Source organism: Saccopteryx leptura, chromosome 3 (assembly GCF_036850995.1).
Source record: "Saccopteryx leptura isolate mSacLep1 chromosome 3, mSacLep1_pri_phased_curated, whole genome shotgun sequence".
In the NCBI taxonomy this organism is placed as follows: Eukaryota; Metazoa; Chordata; class Mammalia; order Chiroptera; family Emballonuridae; genus Saccopteryx; species Saccopteryx leptura.
The window spans coordinates 16755767-16776190 of NC_089505.1; the positions used below are offsets into that span (position 1 = coordinate 16755767).

Consider the following 20424-nt stretch of genomic DNA (forward strand, 5'->3'; position numbering starts at 1 on the left):
GGCTAGGTAGTCAGCGCCGCCGCCACCCCGTGTCTCTTCTTGAGGCCTCGGCTGCACACCGCCTTCTTGCTGGGTTCGCCCTGCGCCCAGGCCCCGACGCGGTGGGTCCCGGCGCGGTCGGTCGTGTGCCTGTCTGCGGCTCTGGTCACCCAGCGCTGTGGCGGGATGGCGGGGTCGGTCTGGTTCCGCCGCAGCGGGTGGCTCCGCAGTCGCCGATGGGTCAGCTGTTGCGAGCGGCAGGTCTGCTCCTATAGCTGTCCAGATTGTTAGATGGTGGGCTTCTTCCGTCCTGCCTCACCCAACCCTGTTGACTAATAATTGGGACAGTTAGAATCAGAGCTCCCTATGGTGGAGCCTGAATGATCTTAGTAGAAGCACAGAAGGGCAAAGGCCTTCTCTAACCCGAGTTTTCCAGCTTCTGGCTTTGTGACAAGTACATCAGTGTTTGGGTAGCAGAGACTTTTGATACCCTGGTTTGTTCTCAACTCAAGCACAGATTCAGAGTGGAAAAACACCAAGACATGGGCTGGTAGAGGGAAGGCTTCTGGGGAATGCTTTACTTGTTAGAACGATGCAAATGCTTGAAAATACCACTGTATCCTATGTCGAGTGTGTTATTCCCCCAACACAAGGGTGCGTTTTCAGCAAATTAAGCCTCCCAAGTTCTACCGTTAGACTAGATGGACCCCAGCCTATTGCTGTCGGCTGTACAAGACAATGAATGAGAAGCTGAAAGGGAGCATGCCTGTCGCGTCCAACTTGCTGACTCCTAATCAGAACTAAGACTGACACAATCCAGTCGTCACTTAGCCCGATAAACTTTTAAGAAAGAAAGAGCTATGTCAAAACATCTATGCTACTGCGTCAGCTGCAATTTTTACATTCTGGTTCTCAGGGGATTTTGTCATATGTGCTACTCAGCCTACTTCCAATCCAAAATATACATGACCTGTTTTCTGGGATTCTACGGCCGTAAATGAAATCACACTCAAAACAGTGTTCTTCAATATTATGAATAAAATTGTTAGTTTGGGGACTTTCTATTTCATCTCTCTACAATTTCCTGATGGACTTTCATTTAACTCAATCCTCAATAAGACCTGATAGCTCTCTAAAGTTGACAACTAACACTCCTTTATCAATAGCATATGTAATTTTAAAAAAAGATTAGTAAGTCATACCTCTTGTGTGTAATAGGATTTTCAATGTAATTGGGGGTCTGCATCAAAAGAAAGCTAGCAACAGAGAGCAAAATTTCAGTGCTATTATAAATATCAAGTGCTATGTTTATTTAGATCATGAGCTAGAGTAATCAGGAAAAGATATGGGAAGGAACTGGTGCTGGAGGGATGGGTAGGATTCTGAGAAGAGAGGAAGAAAGGGGCATTGTAAGTGTAATCAAAAACACAGAAAGAACCTACAGCACGGATTCCTGGGCTGTGAACGTTACATATTACACCCATTCTTAATTAAATACATAAATGAATTGAGGAAGGTTACTCAGTTAGGCAATGGTTGTCAAAACTAGAACTGGAGTCTCCAGAATTCTCCAGGCTCTGACAGTGTGTGTTAACCTTGAAGCAAAGGATTTCTTTGGGAGACAGCGGGTGGTTTAGAATAGTAAGTTGGTGCATTGGACTCTTTTCTATGAGCTGTGAAACGCAAACCTGAATACTTAGGTGCGGCTGCTAGGTGGTTTCTCTTATATTGTTTTTTTTTGGGGGGGGGGGTTACTCCTTCTATTTGATTTAGGTGGTTTCTCATATTATTTTTGTTTTGATTTTACTCCTTAAATTTGATTTATATTGCATAATTATTGCATAAATGTATCGTGTTAGAGTTCCTATACTGATTTTGCAGATTGGGAGCAGATTGTACAGTATAAGGACTCGTACACTGTTGTTTGCCTCTGCTCATCAGTTTCTCGGAGAGGAAGGGCATCCCTACGTCCTAGATTTGGTGCCGGTGCTGCCCGCGCTGACGGCGGCAGAGAATTGTCTCTCCGCAGCCACCGTCGACTTCATAAAATCTATCCAATCAGGGCTCTGCGGGAAGGAGTGGGCCTGAGAGGCGCGCGCTGTGCTTCTTGCTGTAGTTACTGTGGACGATTTCGGCATGGAGGAAATCTATGCTAAGTTTGTGTCTCAGAAAATCAGCAAAACCCGCTGGCGACCGGTACCTTCGGGGAGTCTACAGACCGCGGAGACCTTTGCCACCGGCTCTTGGGACGATGAGGTACCCCTGCTCCCAGGCCGGAGTGTCCCTGCCTCCTCCATCCCTCCCAGAGCCGCGCCCCTGGGCGCCCGCCCGCGCGCGAGTTCTCTGGCCTTCTAGCTCCTTGCGACTTTTCCGTCCCCCGAGTCCCGGTCTCGGGCTCTATTGCCCTTTACCTCCAACCCTCGATGCTATACCTGAGCCTCGAGTCTCGTTGTGCTTTAACCTATAACCATACTATCACCATTATTCTGAGATGCTTTTGAAGCAAGGTAGCTTGAAGGCGACAGACATTTTAATTTTCTAACGGTTAACATATATTTCATCTCAAAGTAAAACTTGGTGCTTTACAGGAAAATTGTATTTCATTGTGGTCTATTGGAGATTTGGGGAACGTGGACTCTGACGGAGGGTTTGAAGGAGACCATCAGTTATTGTGCAGTACCAAGCACTGTGGTGATGTTATGGACTTACAAGTAAGTCTGTGTGATATACAAAAGCTAACTTTTTTTAAAACGGAGAGGAATAAATTTAGAGATGTAAAGGACCTTAAAGTTTCTAGTCTCACCTCAGGTTTACAGGAAACTGAGTTCTCTATACAGTATCGTTATGGCTTTCAGACATATAGCCAGTTAATGGCAGAATCAGGACTGGGGTAGGGGATTTAATCCTAGTTTTTTAATCTTAGTTTTTCTTAAAAAATTAATTGACTGTCTACCGTGTGCCAAACTCTGTTGTGGGAACTTTCCATAAGTTAATTTAATTCTCATTGCATACAGGTGCACCAACTGTTGCTACCTGTTTTATCAATGTAGAAAATGGGCACTAAGATCTTTGGAGCACATACTATGGGAGGAAAACCCTGAAAGGGAATTCACTATTTTTGCTCATTGAATTCTCACAACCTCCTAAGTAGGGATTAGTTCTCCCCTTGTAAAGGTTTACCTAGGCTTAGACAGTTTAACTTGGCTAAGGTCTCAAAGCCACTAACTAGTAAGTGGTGGGAGAAGAATTAAGTTTTCGTGGGTTTTTTTTTTGTTATTTTTTAAGTTTTTCTATTGATTTGGAGGGGAGAGAGAGAACCATCAAGTTATTGATCCACTTAGTTCTACACTCATTGATTGTTTCTCCTGTGTGCCCTGAGGGTGGGCGTGGACCCTGGCACACCCGCATTGCTCTATCCACGGAGCCATCCGCCTTGGGCTTGGAATGAGGTTTTCAAGTCCTGGTCTGTGTGACTTCACCATTTTTGTATTTTCTAAAAGTTGTCTCACCCTGGGAATGGTCCTTTTCTAAAGCTTTTTAGTAGTGGTCTAAAATTAATTAAGTCAATTATAGATGAAAGAGATTAAGGAGTAATTGTTTGCAAATACACTTATTTGTGTAGCAGTTTTGACTTTCAGATCTATTATTATGTTTTATTTGCTTAGCATTTATAGACTGTTTGCATTTTAAACATGTTATTATTGCTATTTAAGTTAAAGGAATACACTTTCTCCCTTCTGATATTTCTGAATCAGTAACAAGCAGGAATTTTCTACTTAGTTTTTTGACCAGGAAAGAATTATAGCTGCTTCATCAACAGGATGTGTAACAGTTTTCCTTCACCATCCGAATAACCAGGTAAAGAAATTTTGTTTGAAAATTGAATTTATATTTTAATTATTTTTAGGAAGGCTTAAAGAAGACTGACAATAACAACACAAATAATAAAATTTTATAATCTCAAAATGTGAAGGGGGAAAATATTGTTATATAACCCATTGTTTTGTTTGTGTGTGTGTGTGTGTGTGAGAGAGAGAGAGAGAGAGTCAGAGAGACAGATAGGGATAGACAGACTGGAAGGGAGAGAGATGAGAAGCATCGATTCTTTGCAGCATCCTAGTTGTTCATTGATTGCTTTCTCATATGTGCCTTGAGCGGGGGGGACACTCCAGCAGACTGAATGACCCCTTGCTTGAGCCAGCAACCTTAGGCTCAAGCTAGCAAGCCTTGGTCAAACCAGATGAGCCCACGCTCAAGCTGGCGACCTCCCAGTCCGACGCTCTATCCACTGCGCCACCACCTGGTCAGGTTCTATTACCCATCTTTTAGTTACTATTAATTCTAGAACCATGTTTGCATATTTATTTTTTTGAATTTTATTGAAATTGGATATATCTTAAATTCTATTAACTTAGAGATAACAATATAATATTCTTTTTTTTTTAATTTTTTTAAATTCATTTTAGAAAGGAGAGAGGGGGGGAGAGAGAGAGGAGAGAGAGAAGTGGGGGAGGATCAGGAAGCATCAACTTCCATATGTGCCTTAACCAGGTAAGCCCAGGGTTTCAAACTGGCAACCTCAACATTTCCAGGTCGAGGCTTTATCCACTGCGCCATCACAGGTCAGGCAACAATATAATAGTCTAACAAGTAATATTTTCTATAACTCTCTTGTTTCAGTACCTATTCTGGCCTTTGAAGTAAGAGCACCTTCTAGCTCAGATGCATGAAAGAGAACAGGAATGGCTACTTTGCTTCTGTGGCCAGAATCTTGGTTTTAAATAGAAGAAAGGATGCTATGTATGAAGACATTTTTAAATTTTTTTCTTAAAGTTATTGGGGTGACATTGTTTAACCTTTTTTTTAAGATTTTATTTTTACTCATTTTTTAGAGAGTAGAGAGAAAGGGGCGAGGAAAGGAACAGGAAACATCACGTATATAGTAGTTGCTTCCTGTATGTGCCTTAACCAGGTAAGACTAGGGTTTGAAACCTCAGCGTTCCAGATCAATACTTTATCCACTGCACCACCACAGGTCAGACTGGGGTAACATTGTTTAATAAAATTAATAAGTTTCAGAGGTACATTTCTACAATACATCATCTGTAGATTGTATTGTGTGTTCACCACCCCAAGTCAGGTCTCCTTCTATCACCATTGACATTTTTTCAATACCTTTTTAAATTTTTATTTATTGATTTTAGAGAGGAAGGGAGAGAGAGAGAAACATCAATTATTGTATCACTTATTTATGCATTCATTGGTATGTGCTCTGATGGGAGATCAAATCTACAACATGGGTATATGGGGATGAAGTTCTAACCAGCTGAGCTATGCAGCCAGGGCACGCCTTTCTTGTGTGCTTCGGGGCACAAAGCCCAGGAGTGCTGACATTTAGAGCATAGTAGTGAGGGCAGTCCTTTACAATAGCCTCACTTGAGTTACAGTTTTAAGTTGCTGTAAGAAAGTGCTCATTCAGATTTCGGAATCAATAAAGGTCACCTTGCTTCTAAGCGTGTTTTTCTTTGAGCCCTGACCAGATGGCTCTGTTGGTTAGAGCATTGTCCTGGAGCACAGAAGTTGCTGGTTCAGTCCCCAGTCATGGCACATACAGGAACAGATCAGTGTTCCTGTCTCTCTCTCTCTCTCTCTCTCTCTATCTATCTCCTTCCCTCTCCCTCTCTCCCTCCCTCCCTTTCTCTCTTGCTAAAATCAATAAATAAATAAAAAATTTTTAAGTTTTTCTTTGAGAAAAAGAGAGATTGACACACAGACAAGAAGGGAGAGAGAGTAAGAAGCGCCAGCTCTTAGTTGCTTTCACTTTAGTTGTGCTTTGACTGTGTCCTGACTGGGGCCAAGCCAGTATCCCCTTGGTCAAGCCTTGGCTTGACCTTGGGCTTTTTATGCCAGGGACCTTTGGGCTCAAGTTGGCGATCTTTGGGATCATGTGAATGATCCCTCGCTCAAGGCAGTGACCCTGTGCAGATGAGACCTCACACAGAGTCAATGACCTCGGGTTCCAATTGGCGACCTCAGCATTCTGGGTGGATGCTCTATCTACTATCTACTGTGCCACCATCAGTCAGGTTTAAGTGTTTTTCTTAATGAAGTCATTTAGAAAACTGTATAGCTTTATTTCTTAGATGTAGGATAATTCCCCTAAGAATTTTGATATTTTTTCTTGTACTTTTGTTATCATTATTAATTTCCTTAAGAATTTAAAGTTGCTTTTTTTGTTGTTTGTTTGTTTGTATTTTTCTGTAGCTAGAAACGGGAAGAGACAGTCAGACAGACTCCCACATGCACCCGACTGGGATCCACCCGGCACGCCCACCAGGGGGCGACGCTCTGCCCCTCCGGGGCGTTGCTCTGTTGCGACCAGAGCCACTCTAGCGCCTGGGGCAGAGGCCAAGGAGCCATCCCAGCACCCGGGCCATCTTTGCTCCAATGGAGCCTCGCTGCGGGAGGGGAAGAGAGAGACAGAGAGGAAGGAGAGGGGGAGGGGTGGAGAAGCAGATGGGCGCTTCTCCTGTGTGCCTTGGCCAGGAATCGAACCCGGGACTTCTGCACGCCAGGCCGACGCTCTACCACTGAGCCAACTGGCCAGGGCCTAAAGTTGCTTTTGAACACAACTATCTGATTTTTTAAATCTCAGGTAAGTTTGGGATATTTTTGAACAGTGTTCCTTTCAAATCTACTCCAGTGTACACATAGCTTCGATGGAAGTAGGTTCTAGACTTTTGTATTTGAAAATACAAAGGAAAAAGGAGAGAGTTGTTCTTTTTCTAGAAGGGTTTGAAACAATTTTAAAACACTTCAGTTGGGGAAAGTGCTAGTTTCTTAGATCTTTGCTTGCTTGATGAGATCCTCATTTCTGACACATAGACACTGTTGGTGAGCCAGCAGTGGACAACGGCTCACTACCACACGGGGCCCGGCAGCCCAGCCTGTAGCAGTGCCCCCTGCACAGGGGTGGTGTGCAGCAGCCCGGAGATCGTCACCGTGGGAGAAGATGGTCGAATAAATCTCTTCAGGGTTGATCACAAGGAAGCTGTGAGAACTATAGGTAAGAAAAAGCATTATATTTTCTTCATCTATTACATAAAAATTGAGCACTTACCATGTGCTAAGTAGATATAATGCTAGGTATTTGAAAGATATGGAAATACACAAAGCAGAATCCCTTGATCAGGACAGTATGTTGAAAAAGCATGTGTGATTGAGTGACTACAGAGGAGAGAGAAACTTTCTTTTGTCTGGAGTGGTCTATTGAATAAGAATTGAGGGGCATGTGGCAGTTAATTTTCCTGTCAGAGAGTTCATTTTAACATGTATATAACTGTACATTTTTTATAGAAATTAAACTGACCTAGCCCTAGATGGATAGCTCTGTTTGTTAGAGTGCTGTCCCTATATGCAAGGGTTTCTGGTTTGATCACGGCTCTGGGCACGTACAGGAACAGATTGATGTTTCTGTTTGTCTCTCTTTTCCTTATTCTTTCTTTAAAATCAAACAAAACAAAACAAAAACAACCCCTGACCTACTTAAAATTTCACTTGTAATAGTTCAGTGAAGAAGAATGCCGTTGAAGGTTTTCATAGCACAGGGGAGCCATCAGCATGTACTACTGTTTTCTTACTTTGTAGACAATGCGGATAGCAGTACCCTCCACGCAGTCACCTTCCTTCGCACTCCTGAGATTCTTACAGTAAATTCAATTGGACAGTTAAAAATATGGGATTTCAGACAACAAGGAAATGAGCCCTCTCAGATATTATCACTGTGAGTTTTGATTTATAATTTCAATAGTGTAATGCAAAATTAATTTGTTCAATTATTTATAGCAGTTGACCTTAAGCCATATTGTATTTGACTTGCATTTTAAGAGAATAATCTCCATTTATATCTTAATCCTAACTTAAATATTAAATATAATAAGTATAATTTGATACTACCATGCTACATTTGGTAAATATTTGCTGTCTTGATTCAAAGCTTTTATCTTTTTGAAGTTTATATTATTTAATGGGGAACTTATTTTTGGTCATCAAATGGTTCTATTAATAGTGGTACAAGGCCCTGGCCAGTTGGCTCAGTGGTAGAGCGTCGGCCTGGTGTGCAGGAGTCCCGGGTTTGATTCCCAGCCAGGGCACACAGGAGAAGCGCCCATCTGCTTCTCCACCCCTCCCCCTCTCCTTCCTCTCTGTCTCTCTCTTCCCCTCCCGCAGCAGAGGCTCCACTGGAGCAGGGTAGGCCCAGGCGCTGAGGATGGCTCCTTGGCCTCTGCCTCAGGCGCTAGAATGGCTCTGGTCGCAACAGAGTAACGCCCCAGATGGGCAGAGCATCGCCCCCTGGTGGGCATGGCGGGTGGATCCCGGTCGGGCGCATGTGGGAGTCTGTCTGACTGCCTTCCCATTTCCAACTTCAGAAAAATACAAAACAAAACGAAACAAAAAACTAGTGGTATAATATACTCTAGCTAGAATTGGGGAAGATAAAATTAAAAAATTTTTTTGAGCAGAAATGTACTCTTCTTTAACAAGAAAATAGAGTTAGGGTTAGGGTTAGGGTTAGGGTAAGAATAAAAAAGAGCCCTGGCCGGTTGGCTCAGTGGTAGAGCATTGGCCTGGCGTGCGTAAGTCCCAGGTTCAATTCCTGACCAGGGCACACAGGAGAAGCGCCCATCTGCTTCTCCACCCCTCCCCCTCTCCTTCCTCTCTGTCTCTCTCTTCCCCTCCCGCAGCCGAGGCTCCATTGGAGCAAAGATGGCCCGGGCGCTGGGGATGGCTCCATGGCCTCTGCCCAGGCGCTAGAGCAGCAGAGCATCGCTCCCTGGTGGGCAGAGCATCGCCCCCTGGTGGGCATGCCGGGTGGATCCCAGTCGGGCGCATGCGGGATTCTGTCTGACTGCCTCCCCATTTCCAGCTTCAGAAAAATACAAAAATAAATAAATAAATAATAAAAAAAAAAGAATAAAAAAGAAAAAAAATAGAATGTGTCAATAAAATGTGTCAAGCTGAAAAAAATTACATAAAGTAAGTATTAAATAAGGTAGGAGTAAAGAATATGCTCTTTAGTTGATACATAATGTTTTTTTAAAAGCCAGGAAATGGAAATGTATTCTGCACAGTATCCGTCAGATTATCTTGCTCCCTATGCCTTGAGAGAATGAATGCCCCCCCCCCCCAAACTCTACTATTAGAAGTATATTTAATGTAGTGAATTTTAGGGCATATTTAAGTTCAGCCAGCAGCTTTAGCCACAAAGTTATCATTCAGTTAGTAGGATGAAACGTTTCATGGGTTATGCAAAGATAAAGTATGCTTTGCAACATATTTGATTTCATTGTATCTCCCATGAAAGGACTGGTGACCGGGTGCCACTCCACTGTGTTGATAGACATCCCAACCAGCAGCATGTTGTGGCCACTGGTGGCCAGGATGGAATGTTGAGTATTTGGGATGTTAGACAAGGTACTATGCCTGTGTCTCTGCTGAAGGCTCACGAAGCTGAAAGTAAGTATTACAGAGATGTGGAAGTTTTTATTGGGTGAGTTAATGTGACAAATTATAAGTAGCATAGCTTTTGACTGAATTGTATAAACTCATAATAATTAACATTCCTTTTTATTTGACATTGAAGTTCTTTAACATGTTTCATTATTATATCCAAAACTGCAGTGTTTAGCCTGGTATGTTCATCTTTATGACTTATTTTCATAGGATAATTTTTTAGAAGTAGAATTAATGAGCCAAAATGTTTGCTTAATTTTTAAACTGTGCTGATACATGTCAGATTGTTCTACGTAAAAATAATCAGTTTATATGGCCTTACCCATTGTGTGGGAATGCCCTTTGCTCATGCAAATGGAGGCTTATTTTTAATATAAGGTCTACCGGAAAGTTCTGTCCGTTTTGGAATAAAACAAAATACAAATTTTTCTTACCGTCAATAAACTTTATTAAATAATGTATTTCCACACCAATCCTATCTTCCGAATATGGTCCGAAATGGTTTGCTGAGCTGAATTAAACCTTTCTGCTATCTCCGATGTTGTCAGAAAAGAATCTTGCTCCCACATGGTCTTAACAACATTGTCATCGATCAAAGATGGTCGCCCAGAACGTTACTTATCAGAAAGGTCGAAATCACCTGTTTTGAATTTTTTGAACCATCTTCTGCATGTCCTATCAGAAACTGTACCTTCACCAAACACTTTCAATAAATTTCGACATGCTTCTGTAGCATTTCTTCCTTGTTGAAATTTATATACAATACAGTGGCGTAGATGAACTTTATCAGTAGCCATGGGTACACTGTCGCTTCACACATAAGACTACGTGAATCAACTTTGTTTTAGTTAATTTGCTACGTCAGTATGTATACATTAAGAGATAAAAATAGAGAAGCACACATGCGCCAAATAAACATGCTTACGTGTTGAAACTTATGATAGAAATGGGCAGAACTTTCTGGTAGACCTTATATTTTGTAATCTATGTGTTCTTTAGTTTGCTATTTTGCCCTTTTTTTCTTTTAACAAGAATATTAGGCCTGACCTGTGGTGGCACAGTGGGTAAAAGCATCGACCTGGAACGCTGAGGTCACTGGTTCGAAGCCCTGCACTTGTCTGGTTTGGGGCACATGTGGGAGTTGATGCTTCCTGCTCCTCCCTCTTCTCTCTCTCTCTCACCCTCTCTCCTCTCTAAAAAATGAATAAATTTTTTTAAAAAATTAATAAAAAAAGAATATTAGGTATAGGTTCTTGTCTTTTTGTTTGTCTTCTGATAAGCTGGACAGAAATTTTTTATTATATGTTATCATGACAGTGGGTTATAGTTTTAAATTCTGAGTTAAGAGAAGTTTGTGTAAATGCTTAAATAAAAGTACAAAAGAGCAACATTGTACCAGTACTGCCACTTCTGTTGAATAAGTTTCTCAATATTATCTTAGAAAGATAAATGACTTTTTTTTTTTTTTTTTTTTTTTTTTTTTTTTTTTAAATAATTTTTTTTTAAATTTTTTTTTTTAAATTTTATTTATTCATTTTTTTAGAGAGGAGAGAGAAAGAGAGGGAGAGAGAGAGAGAAGGTAGGGAGGAGCTGGAAGCATCAACTCCCATATGTGCCTTGACCAGGCAAGCCCAAGGTTTTGAACCGGCAACCTCAGCATTTCCAGGTCGCTGCTTTATCCACTGCGCCACCACAGGTCAGGCAAGATAAATGACTTTTAAGATTATATTTAAGGTAAAGCAAAAAAAATTAAAAAGGCCTACAGTTTTTTCCTCTTCCATTTACAGCTATGCCCAGGAAAATAAGTGAATAAAATGGAATAGAGTGTGCCCTCATAGAGCCTGATGTTGGCTAACCCAGTGGTAGGAGGGTTACAGCCGTCAGCTCTCTTCTCACACAGCCCCAGATGAAACAGTGCGAAGGCACTCTGTTAAAGGACTCTCCCAACACACTCCTTTCCTGCACGTTGTCCCATCGGATTATCTGGCTCCCTGTGCTCAGAGAGAATGAATACTGCCCCTCCTCCAAATTCCAGTATTTAGAAGTATGTTTAACGTAGTGAATTTTAGGGCATATTGAAATTCAGCCAGCAGCTCTAGCCACAAAGTTATCATTTAGTTAGGATGAAACGTTTCATGGGTTATGCAAAGATAAAGTATACTTTACAACATATTTGATTTCATTGTATCTCCCATGAAAGGACTGGTGACCGGGTGCCACTCCTAAGGAAGGTGACCTTTTTATGTTTGTGATATGATGTTTAATTGTGGTAACTGTCAGAATGAAAATTGCCAGCTTGCAGCATATGCCTTGCACTTTTGATGTTACACCCTGGACACTTTGTATGCTGCCTCTTTAAGGTCACCTCACCCAGAATCACAAAACCCTGGCTCACAGACGGCCTGTTTCATCTGCATGCTGCAGAGGACTTCCTAAGGCACCCTGACCAGTTATTGGTTCCCGGGTGTCTGTTGTCACACAATGCTCCCTTAAAGTTGAGAGCTTGAGTAGTCCTCAGTCCCAAACTGGCTTCTTAAATCCCTCCATCTGAAACTGGACCCTGGATTCTTGGAGCATTTCCAGGGTTTGGTTTGCTAGCAAGGAGCCAGTTGCTATTTCTGTGATACAGAACAGAAGTATCCAGAGCCCTGGGATGAGCCAAATTGGACTCTGCCTCTTAGAATTTTATTTGTATATTACTTTTCCTGTCTCCTCTCTCTGTTTTTCCGGTAATACAACTGCATACATTAATGACACAGGAACTGAAAATAACGGGACTTAAACCAATTTTTAAAAAGATTTTTTCGGAATTATCCCATTGTCATACTTTTACATTAAAAAAATTTAATAGGTCAGATGATTAGCATTTGTTTTTATTCTTTCGCTGGCCCCAATAAATATGTAGAAGAACTTGGCTTCTTTATTCTACCTACATGTTATAGCCATTTGGAGATTGATAGTATGTCTTTTCTTTAATTCTGAAGTTTGAATTTTATCACAGACTTGGGTTTGAAGACATGTAATGGAGATTAATGGAAGATGATGCCTAGAGATAGCGTTTTATTTTTGGGGGTTTTTTTTTTTTTTTTTTGTGATAGAGACAGAGGAACAGATAGACAGGAAGAGAAAAATGAGAAGCATCAATTCTACGGTTCCTTAGTTGTTCATTAACTGCTTTCTCATATGTGCCTTGACCAGGGGGCCCCAGCAGACTGAGTGACCCCTTGCTCAAGACAGCGACCTTGGGCTCAAGCTGGTGAGCCTTACTCAAACCAGATGAGCCCGTGCTCAAAACCCAGCAATCTCAGGGTTTTGAACTTGGGTCCTTCATATCCCAGTCTGGTGCTCCATCCACTGCGCCACCACCTGGTCAGGCTATAGGTGTTTTTTTTTTTAAGATTTTCTTTATTGATTTTAGAAAGAGGAGAGAAAGAGACAGGAGGTGGCTGGAGTGGGAAACCACAGGTCAGGAGAGGTTTTTGTTTTTTTTTACAGAGACAGAGAGAGAGTCAGAGATAGGGACAGACAGACAGGAATGGAATGAGATGAGAAGCATCAATCATCAGTTTTTCGTTGTGACAGTTGTTCATTGATTGCTTTCTCATATGTGCCTTGACCGCGGGCCTTCAGCAGACTGAGTAACCCCTTGCTCAAACCAGCGACCTTGGGTCCAAGCTGGTGAGATTGTGCTCAAACCAGATGAACCTGCGCTCAAGCTGGCGACCTCAGGGTCTCGAACCTGGGTCCTTCCGCATCCCAATCCGACGCTTTATCCACTGCACCACCACCTGGTCAGGCAGGCGAGGTAGGGTTTTAATGTTTGTTAGCTGACCTGCACAGGGTAAACTTGGTTCTTACCTTTCAGTGTGGGAGGTTCACTTTCACCCATCCAACCCAGACCATCTGTTCACCTGTTCTGAGGACGGGTCCCTTTGGCATTGGGACGCCTCCACAGATGTGCCTGAAAAGCCATCACTCTTTCAGCAAGGTAAAAAGTTTTAATGATTCTTGTGTGTAGTAATTTTATTATACTTTTAAATACCAAATTAGAAATTCTCATTTGTCTCAGACGTTGTCATTCTCCTCGGGGTAAATTCTAATATCGGAGGGCTTGAAATCCACCAGCTACTTACCGCTCCGTTGCTGATGACTGGAACGCTATAGGCTGGCTGACTGGGTAGCTGGGCTCTTCTTTGTAAGTTCATTCCCCGGGGCCTCTGGCCATAGGATAGGTGTGACAGCTCTTTTATATTGCATTGCCAAGGGTGTGTGGCAAGACAAAAGTTGATCTTTAAGTATTAAGGTCCAGGTTTCTGTTCAGACTAAAAGGCCTTGTCCTGATTAAAGAAAGGTAAGTGAAGGTCAGCCCAGAGCCATACACTTATCATCAAGGGGTGTTTTGTTTTGTTTTGGGCATTTTCCAAGCTTCCTGTTATTGAATTTGTCTGTTGTTCCAAAGTTCATTTTTTTCTTTCATTCAGCAAATGTTTATCCAGTACCTACCATATGCTAAGCATTCTTCTAGGTGTCAGAACCTACAACAGTGAGCAGAACTAAAATCCTCTGCACACGTCAAACAAGAATTATAGCAAACAGTAAATAAATAGGTAATGTTTCAGTGAAGGTCCTGCCAGAAAAGCCAAGTACCCCTGGTTTAGAAGGAATTGGTTTCACACGTGCTGGAAGAGCGGCGAGGAAGGAAGAGGAATGCCCGGAAATAAAATACAGTCCATACCTCTGCTGCTGCCATGGTGGAAGTGCCGTTGGGGGTAGTTCTGGATCCGCAGAGACAATGCCACTCGGCCAGCCTGGAATTACTGCCAGTGTTGCCAGAAACTGGGAGCTTCTCCCCTTACCCCCCTTCCATTCACCCGCAGTAGTAACTCCCGTTGGCAGGGCCGCCTGGCAGGCAGATGACGAGGGAATTAGAGTTTGTCTCCATGAGACATGGTAGAGCACGGAACAGCAGGAAGAGGACAGAGCAGACAGGAAAAGAGCTGGGCCAAACACACTCTCTCTGAAGGAGAGGGACGGGGAGTTCAGGGGGAAGGGTGCCCTGTGTGAGGAGTGGAGGCCCGAGTGGAGCATGAGGCCCGGGAAAGCGTTCCAGGCACAGGACACTGCAGACACCAGCGACCGGAAATGGGCAGAGGACAACGCAGAGGCTGGGGTGGCTGCAGCTCAGTGAGCCGGGTGGGGAGTGGTGGGCGATAAGGAGAGGCAGCTGAGAAGCAGGACTTTGTATGATGAGGACTTCAGATTTTAAGTGTGATAGAAAGCCATAGGGAGAATTTTGAGTAGAGGAGTAGTGTGGTCGGACTCATGTTCCCGAAGAATCACTTTAGTCACTCTAGCTACTATATGGAAAATGGCCTGTGGGGAAAAGGATGGTAAAAGTGGAAACAGGGAGGCCAGGTAGGAAACATCCCACAGTTGTTCAGATGTTAATTTCACATATTCAAGAGTAATGTAGAATATAGGAGCAGTAAAGGAAGAAAAACCAACAGGAAACATAAAACTTCCCCAGAAAAAATTGTGAAGAATGGATTGTGTAGAGCATGGAACATGTTATTCTAACTTTATTTATGGAGAAAGTAGTAATTTTGTTTAAGGATTAACTAAGTACTAAGTACTTGGCTTTTTACATCCTTCCTCTCCTACCGCCACTATCTAACATTAGAAACTTTACTGTTTGAAGAACTTTTGTGAGACTAGAAATAAAACCATTTACTACCTTTGGGTCTGGTATTACAAGGCACAGTTATTAGACACTGTGAAAAGAGTGAAGCAAATATAACCTGTGTAGCCTATTAAAGAAACAATTTAGCCTGACCTGTGGTGGCACAGTGGATAAAGTGTCAACCTGCAATGCTGAGGTTGCTGGTTCAAAACCCTGGGCTTGCCTGGTCAAGGCACATATGGGAGTTGATGCTTCCTGCTCCTCCCTGTTTTCTCTGTCTCTTTCCTCTCTCTCTCTCTATCTCTCTCTCTCTCTCTCCAATAAAAATGGATAAATAAAATCTTAAATAAAAAAAAGAAACAATTTAGTTACAGACAAAGGAGCATGAAAAGTTAAATCTAAGAAATGTGCCTGATCAGGCGGTGGCGCAGTGGATAGAGCGTCGAACTGGGATGCCGAGGACCCAGGTTTGAGACCCCGAGGTCGCCAACTTGAGCAAGGGTTCATCTGGTTTGAGCAAAAGCTCACCAGCTTGGACCCAAGGTTGCTGGCTTGAGCAAGGGGTTACTCTGTCTGCTGAAGGCCCGCGGTCAAGGCACATATGAGAAAGCAATCAATGAACAACTAAGGTGTCGCAATGTGCAATGAAAAACTAATGATTGATGCTTCTCATCTCTCCATTCCTGTCTGTCTATCCCTGTCTATCCCTCTCTCTGACTCTCTGTCTGTTAAAAATAAATAAATAAAATAAATAAATGTAACTAGTAAGTTAGTGATACATACAGTGCTGAGGGTTCCCGAAGGAAGAGAGAAGCATGAACTGCTGTTACCTTCAAAAGTACAGAGAAAGAAGTTGAGCTGGGCTTTCAAGAGTCATCGAGATTTAAACCTCACTAGTCATTAATCTAGAAGACACGAGGGACTCCGCCTTGTATTCCCAGCACTTAGGCACAGAGCCTGGCGCATACTCAGCCATTTTATGATACATGAAATATGTCTTTCTTTGATTTGGCAGAAAGTTGAGAGGAAAGGAAATTTCAAATACTGGCGTAAGCTGAAATACACTACTTGTGCCTCACTTCTCAGTTAAATGCAGAGCAGTGTTAGAGATACAAGTTTATAATCTGGTAGTGTGCTAAAATTCTGCTTTTAAGAGCAGTTACGTAAAGTAAAGGATTAAAAACAATGTAAGACAAGTTAACTATGTGATCCCCCCCCCCTCCATATCTATTCTACCTTTCTTTTGGCTGTTTTGCTACCTTTATGACACTGTCCCTTAAAGAATGAACACAGAGACAGGGTCAGAAGAAGACTTTTGCTTTGCCTGAAGACTTCAAGTTTGTTATCTATAGTATCCCATGGAAATTTGAGGAAGGTCACTGAATAAGCCTTTGGTCAAAAATGGTGGTTGGTGTGTGTAATAATGGAGTAATCAGCCTGTTATTTGAGAATTAAACAAGTTTAAGTCATTGCCTTTTACATATATCAGTAGAATTTTGGATGTTGAGTAATACACAATTAGTCCTGAAAGATCCCCTCACCCTTTTTTTTCTCCTAGGAGGAAGAAACAGTCCTTTTTTGTCTCACAGCGTTAGTAACCAGGCTAATGCTCACCAGTCTCTTGTCAGCTCCTGGCTCAGCCCTGATCCTGCGAAAGACCGTATTGAGATCACAAGCTTGCTTCCCAACAGGACTTTGTCTGTGAACACTTTGGATGTTTTAGGTCCTTGTCTTGTTTGTGGAACTGATGCAGAAGCAATTTATGTTACTAGACAACTTTTTTCATGAAGATGCTATAATTATAAGATTTCAGGTACAGTTAGCCTTTCCAATTCCAACTTTACAAATTTTTTTTTATTGAAAATTGTGAAATTTGCAGGGGTAGCATCAATAATTGTTCGTGGCAATGCCTAGTTTTGGATTTTGTTAGTTGGATAATCCCCTAACACAGGGGTAGTCAACCTTTTTATACCTACCGCTCACTTTTGTATCTCTCTTAGTAAAATTTTCTAACCGCCCATTGGTTCCACAGTAATGGTGATTTATAAAGTAGGGAAGTAACTTTAGTTTATAAAATTTATAAAGCAGAGTTACAGCAACTTACCAAGTACTTTATGTTGAATTTTTGCTAAGTTTGGCAGAATAAATCTTTATAAAACAACTTACTATAGTTAAATCTATCTTTTTATTTATACTTTGGTTCTTCTACCGCCCACCATGAAAGCTGGAACGCCCACTAGTGGGTGGTAGGGACCAGGTTGACCACCACTGCCCTAGCAGTTGCAGAATCTGATAGGTGACTGATGGCAAAAGAACTGGAACATGTGGAAGAATGTCTGAGGTCCCCTTGTGCTGATGAGTACACTGCCTTCAGACAGACTATTCTGGAAGCTGCCCTCATTTCGAGTGTTAGGAGACTCAAATCACCAATGGGTTCCTGTTTTTTTATCAACAGTATGTGGCATAAACTAGTGTTAATATTTATTCATTTTGCAAATAGTTTCTTCAATCCTTCCACATGTTGTTTCTTTAATAATTTTAATAAAGTTTTCCAGAAAGAATTGAGTTGAACAAAAATCTGAGAAATTTTTTAAAGGTGAAAATGTTTTGACAGGTTCCTTTATTAGAATACGCTTGAATGGAACTCGATCACAACTGTACATATCCAACTTATTTTTCTTGAACAAAGAAAAATATGTTTTTCCTAAGGATTTTTGCTTTTGTTTAATTTTACAGTGTAGTCGAAAAATTTCTGATATGGAGAGCGTGCAATGAAATAGAATTTCATATTGATAAGTGAGCTGACTTTCTAGCAAAAATCTGATAGGTAACATGGATGAAACTAGTGTGACCATGTGGTAAAAGTAAGAATTTTGCCATCTTTATCCTTACCTGAAATATTAATGTTGACCTACTATAGTGTTTTAGACGGTATTACAACATTGTCTTGCCAGTTTGTTAGATTAAATGCATTATTAAGACCTTAATGACAAATCTATTATATAATTGAAGTGTGTATTCCTTTACTTTATCATTCTAATAATAGTATAATTATGGTAGTTTTGCTTTTCTCTTCTAATATTTTCAATTTTTAAAAAAATTGATTTGAGAGACAAACATTGATTTGTTGTTCCACTTGTTTATGCACTCAGTGCCCTGACTGGGAATTGAGTCTGTAATCTTGGTGTATTGGGGTGACTCTAACCAACCCAGCTACCCAGCCAGGGCTATCTTCAATTTTTTTTTTTTTATCTTAAAATCTTTTATGCTACCTTATCTTGGGTGTTTTTTTGTTTTTGTTTTTTTTTATTTCTATGCAACCTACTTTTTTGTATACACTGTATTTGGCTCAAAAATACATCTTTCATTAAAGACAATTAGTAACTTTGAATTCCAAATTATCAGAAGGAAAAATGTCGCTGATAGTAATTTTTTTTTTTTTTTTTTTTTTTTTTTTTTGTATTTTTCCGAAGCTGGAAACGGGGAGAGACAGTCAGACAGACTCCCGCATGCGCCCGACAGGGATCCACCCAGCATACCCACCAGGGGCGATGCTCTGCCCACCAGGGGGCAATGATCTGCCCCTCCGGGACATCGCTCTGTTGCCACCAGAGCCACTCTAACGCCTGGGACAGAGGCCAAGGAGCCATCCCCAGCGCCCGGGCCATCTCTGCTCCAATGGAGCCTCCGCTGCGGGAGGGGAAGAGAGAGACAGAGAGGAAGGAGAGGGGGAGGGGTGGAGAAGCAGATGGGCGCTTCTCCTGTGTGCCCTGACCGGGAATCGAACCTGAGACTTCTGCACGCCAGGCCGACACTCTACCACTGAGCCAACTGGCCAGGGCCAGTAATTTTTAATCTGTTTATAGTTTTATTACTGGGACCAATTTTTAAGATTTTGTTATTACAAAAGTAATTCATTATAGGAAAACGTAGTCAAAAGAAAAATTTAAGAATTTATAGTCTCAAACAATAGTCTTTTTTTATTCATCAATATGTATAATTTATTTTGTAAAACTGAAATACACATATTTATAGCTGTACATTCCCTACCAGTAAACTCATGAGTCCAATAATGTAAACATAGCTGTGAATTCTACTCTGACTTTGTATGTCCCTTTGTCTGAATGTCTGCTGCAGCCTAAGCTACAGCGTCGCTCTCTTCACCCACTGGAAGCCCCTCCTATTAGTTAGCGGCTCACAGCCTTGCTCTGAGTGGAAGACCCTTGGTCCCTGGTGGCATATTTTCCACGTATGGCGAATGGCAAGCCTGTGCCTCTGCTTTCATCTGCATTATCTGCTGAAAAGTTTGATGTTTTAATGCATGTTAGCACCCTTCCCAGTTTCCAGGAGCAGTGAATGTATACAGACAGTTTTAAGTTTGAAGCTTGGTTTTGATTTAAGGGTGTTTATAACCATGTGTGAAAAGTACATTTGAATAGTGTCACATTAAATACATTTAATAAATATAAGCTTCATGTAGTATAGGTAAAACCCTACTATATGAATTTGCTCATTGCCACGGCCTTTATTCATGAAACTATCAAATAGGCTTTTTGAGAGCTGCGGGATCTCAGAGGGGGAAGGCACCTTGAAGGGCATCTTCAACCTAGATTTAATCATCCCTTCCACAACACTCCCAACAAGTTCTCATCCATACATTTGAAAATATACTGTGCAGCCTCATTTGGACAGCACTGGTTGATTCTGCATGATGGCATGGTTTTTGTGTGAGTGGGACTCAAAATGGTCCTTTAAGTAAAGGTAGAATAATGTTATTGTGGTTTAATAAAATGATCCCGTGCACCTGCTGAGACAGCCCATTGCTGGTCCTTTATTGAATTTGCATTATGTTGGGGTACTTTGCCATAAAGTTTCTCTAAGTAAATGAGTGTTCATATACTGATGGAAATATGCTTCCATTTATCTTCTTTCCTCAAGAGCCACAAAATTTAATTCCTTTCATATTCAAAACCATATATTGTATCTTCTTTGGGGTAAAACTTCTTAATCAATCCCTTCAATGGTTTTTTGTGGGCGAGGTTCCCTTTCCAGCCTTTCTTGCCCTACTTGGCTAAATCCTGCTTACCCTTTGGACTCCTTTGAGGTGTCATTTTCTCCAGAAAGCCTTCGCTGGCCTCTGACAATCGGGGCTAAATTGTACTGTTTCAGAAGCCCATTGTGCAGAGCTTACTTTGTGCTGAGAGCAGTATGGTAAGTAGCCTGACTCCCTCTGCTGGACCAGAAGCTGAAGA

At 41.7% G+C, this 20424-nt stretch overlaps 1 protein-coding gene across 1 annotated transcript; it reads left to right on the plus strand.

Moving 5' to 3' along the window:
- The first annotated feature begins 17 nt into the window (after nucleotides 1-17).
- NUP43 (nucleoporin 43) lies at nucleotides 18-18617 on the plus strand. Its single transcript, XM_066373011.1, has 9 exons — nucleotides 18-101; nucleotides 2042-2235; nucleotides 2568-2690; nucleotides 3760-3837; nucleotides 6865-7045; nucleotides 7627-7762; nucleotides 9344-9495; nucleotides 13358-13480; nucleotides 16731-18617. Exons 2-9 carry the CDS (start codon nucleotides 2116-2118, stop codon nucleotides 16958-16960), a joined length of 1143 nt encoding a protein of 380 aa, XP_066229108.1. The 5' UTR covers nucleotides 18-101; nucleotides 2042-2115; the 3' UTR covers nucleotides 16961-18617.
- Nucleotides 18618-20424: the final 1807 nt, after the last annotated feature.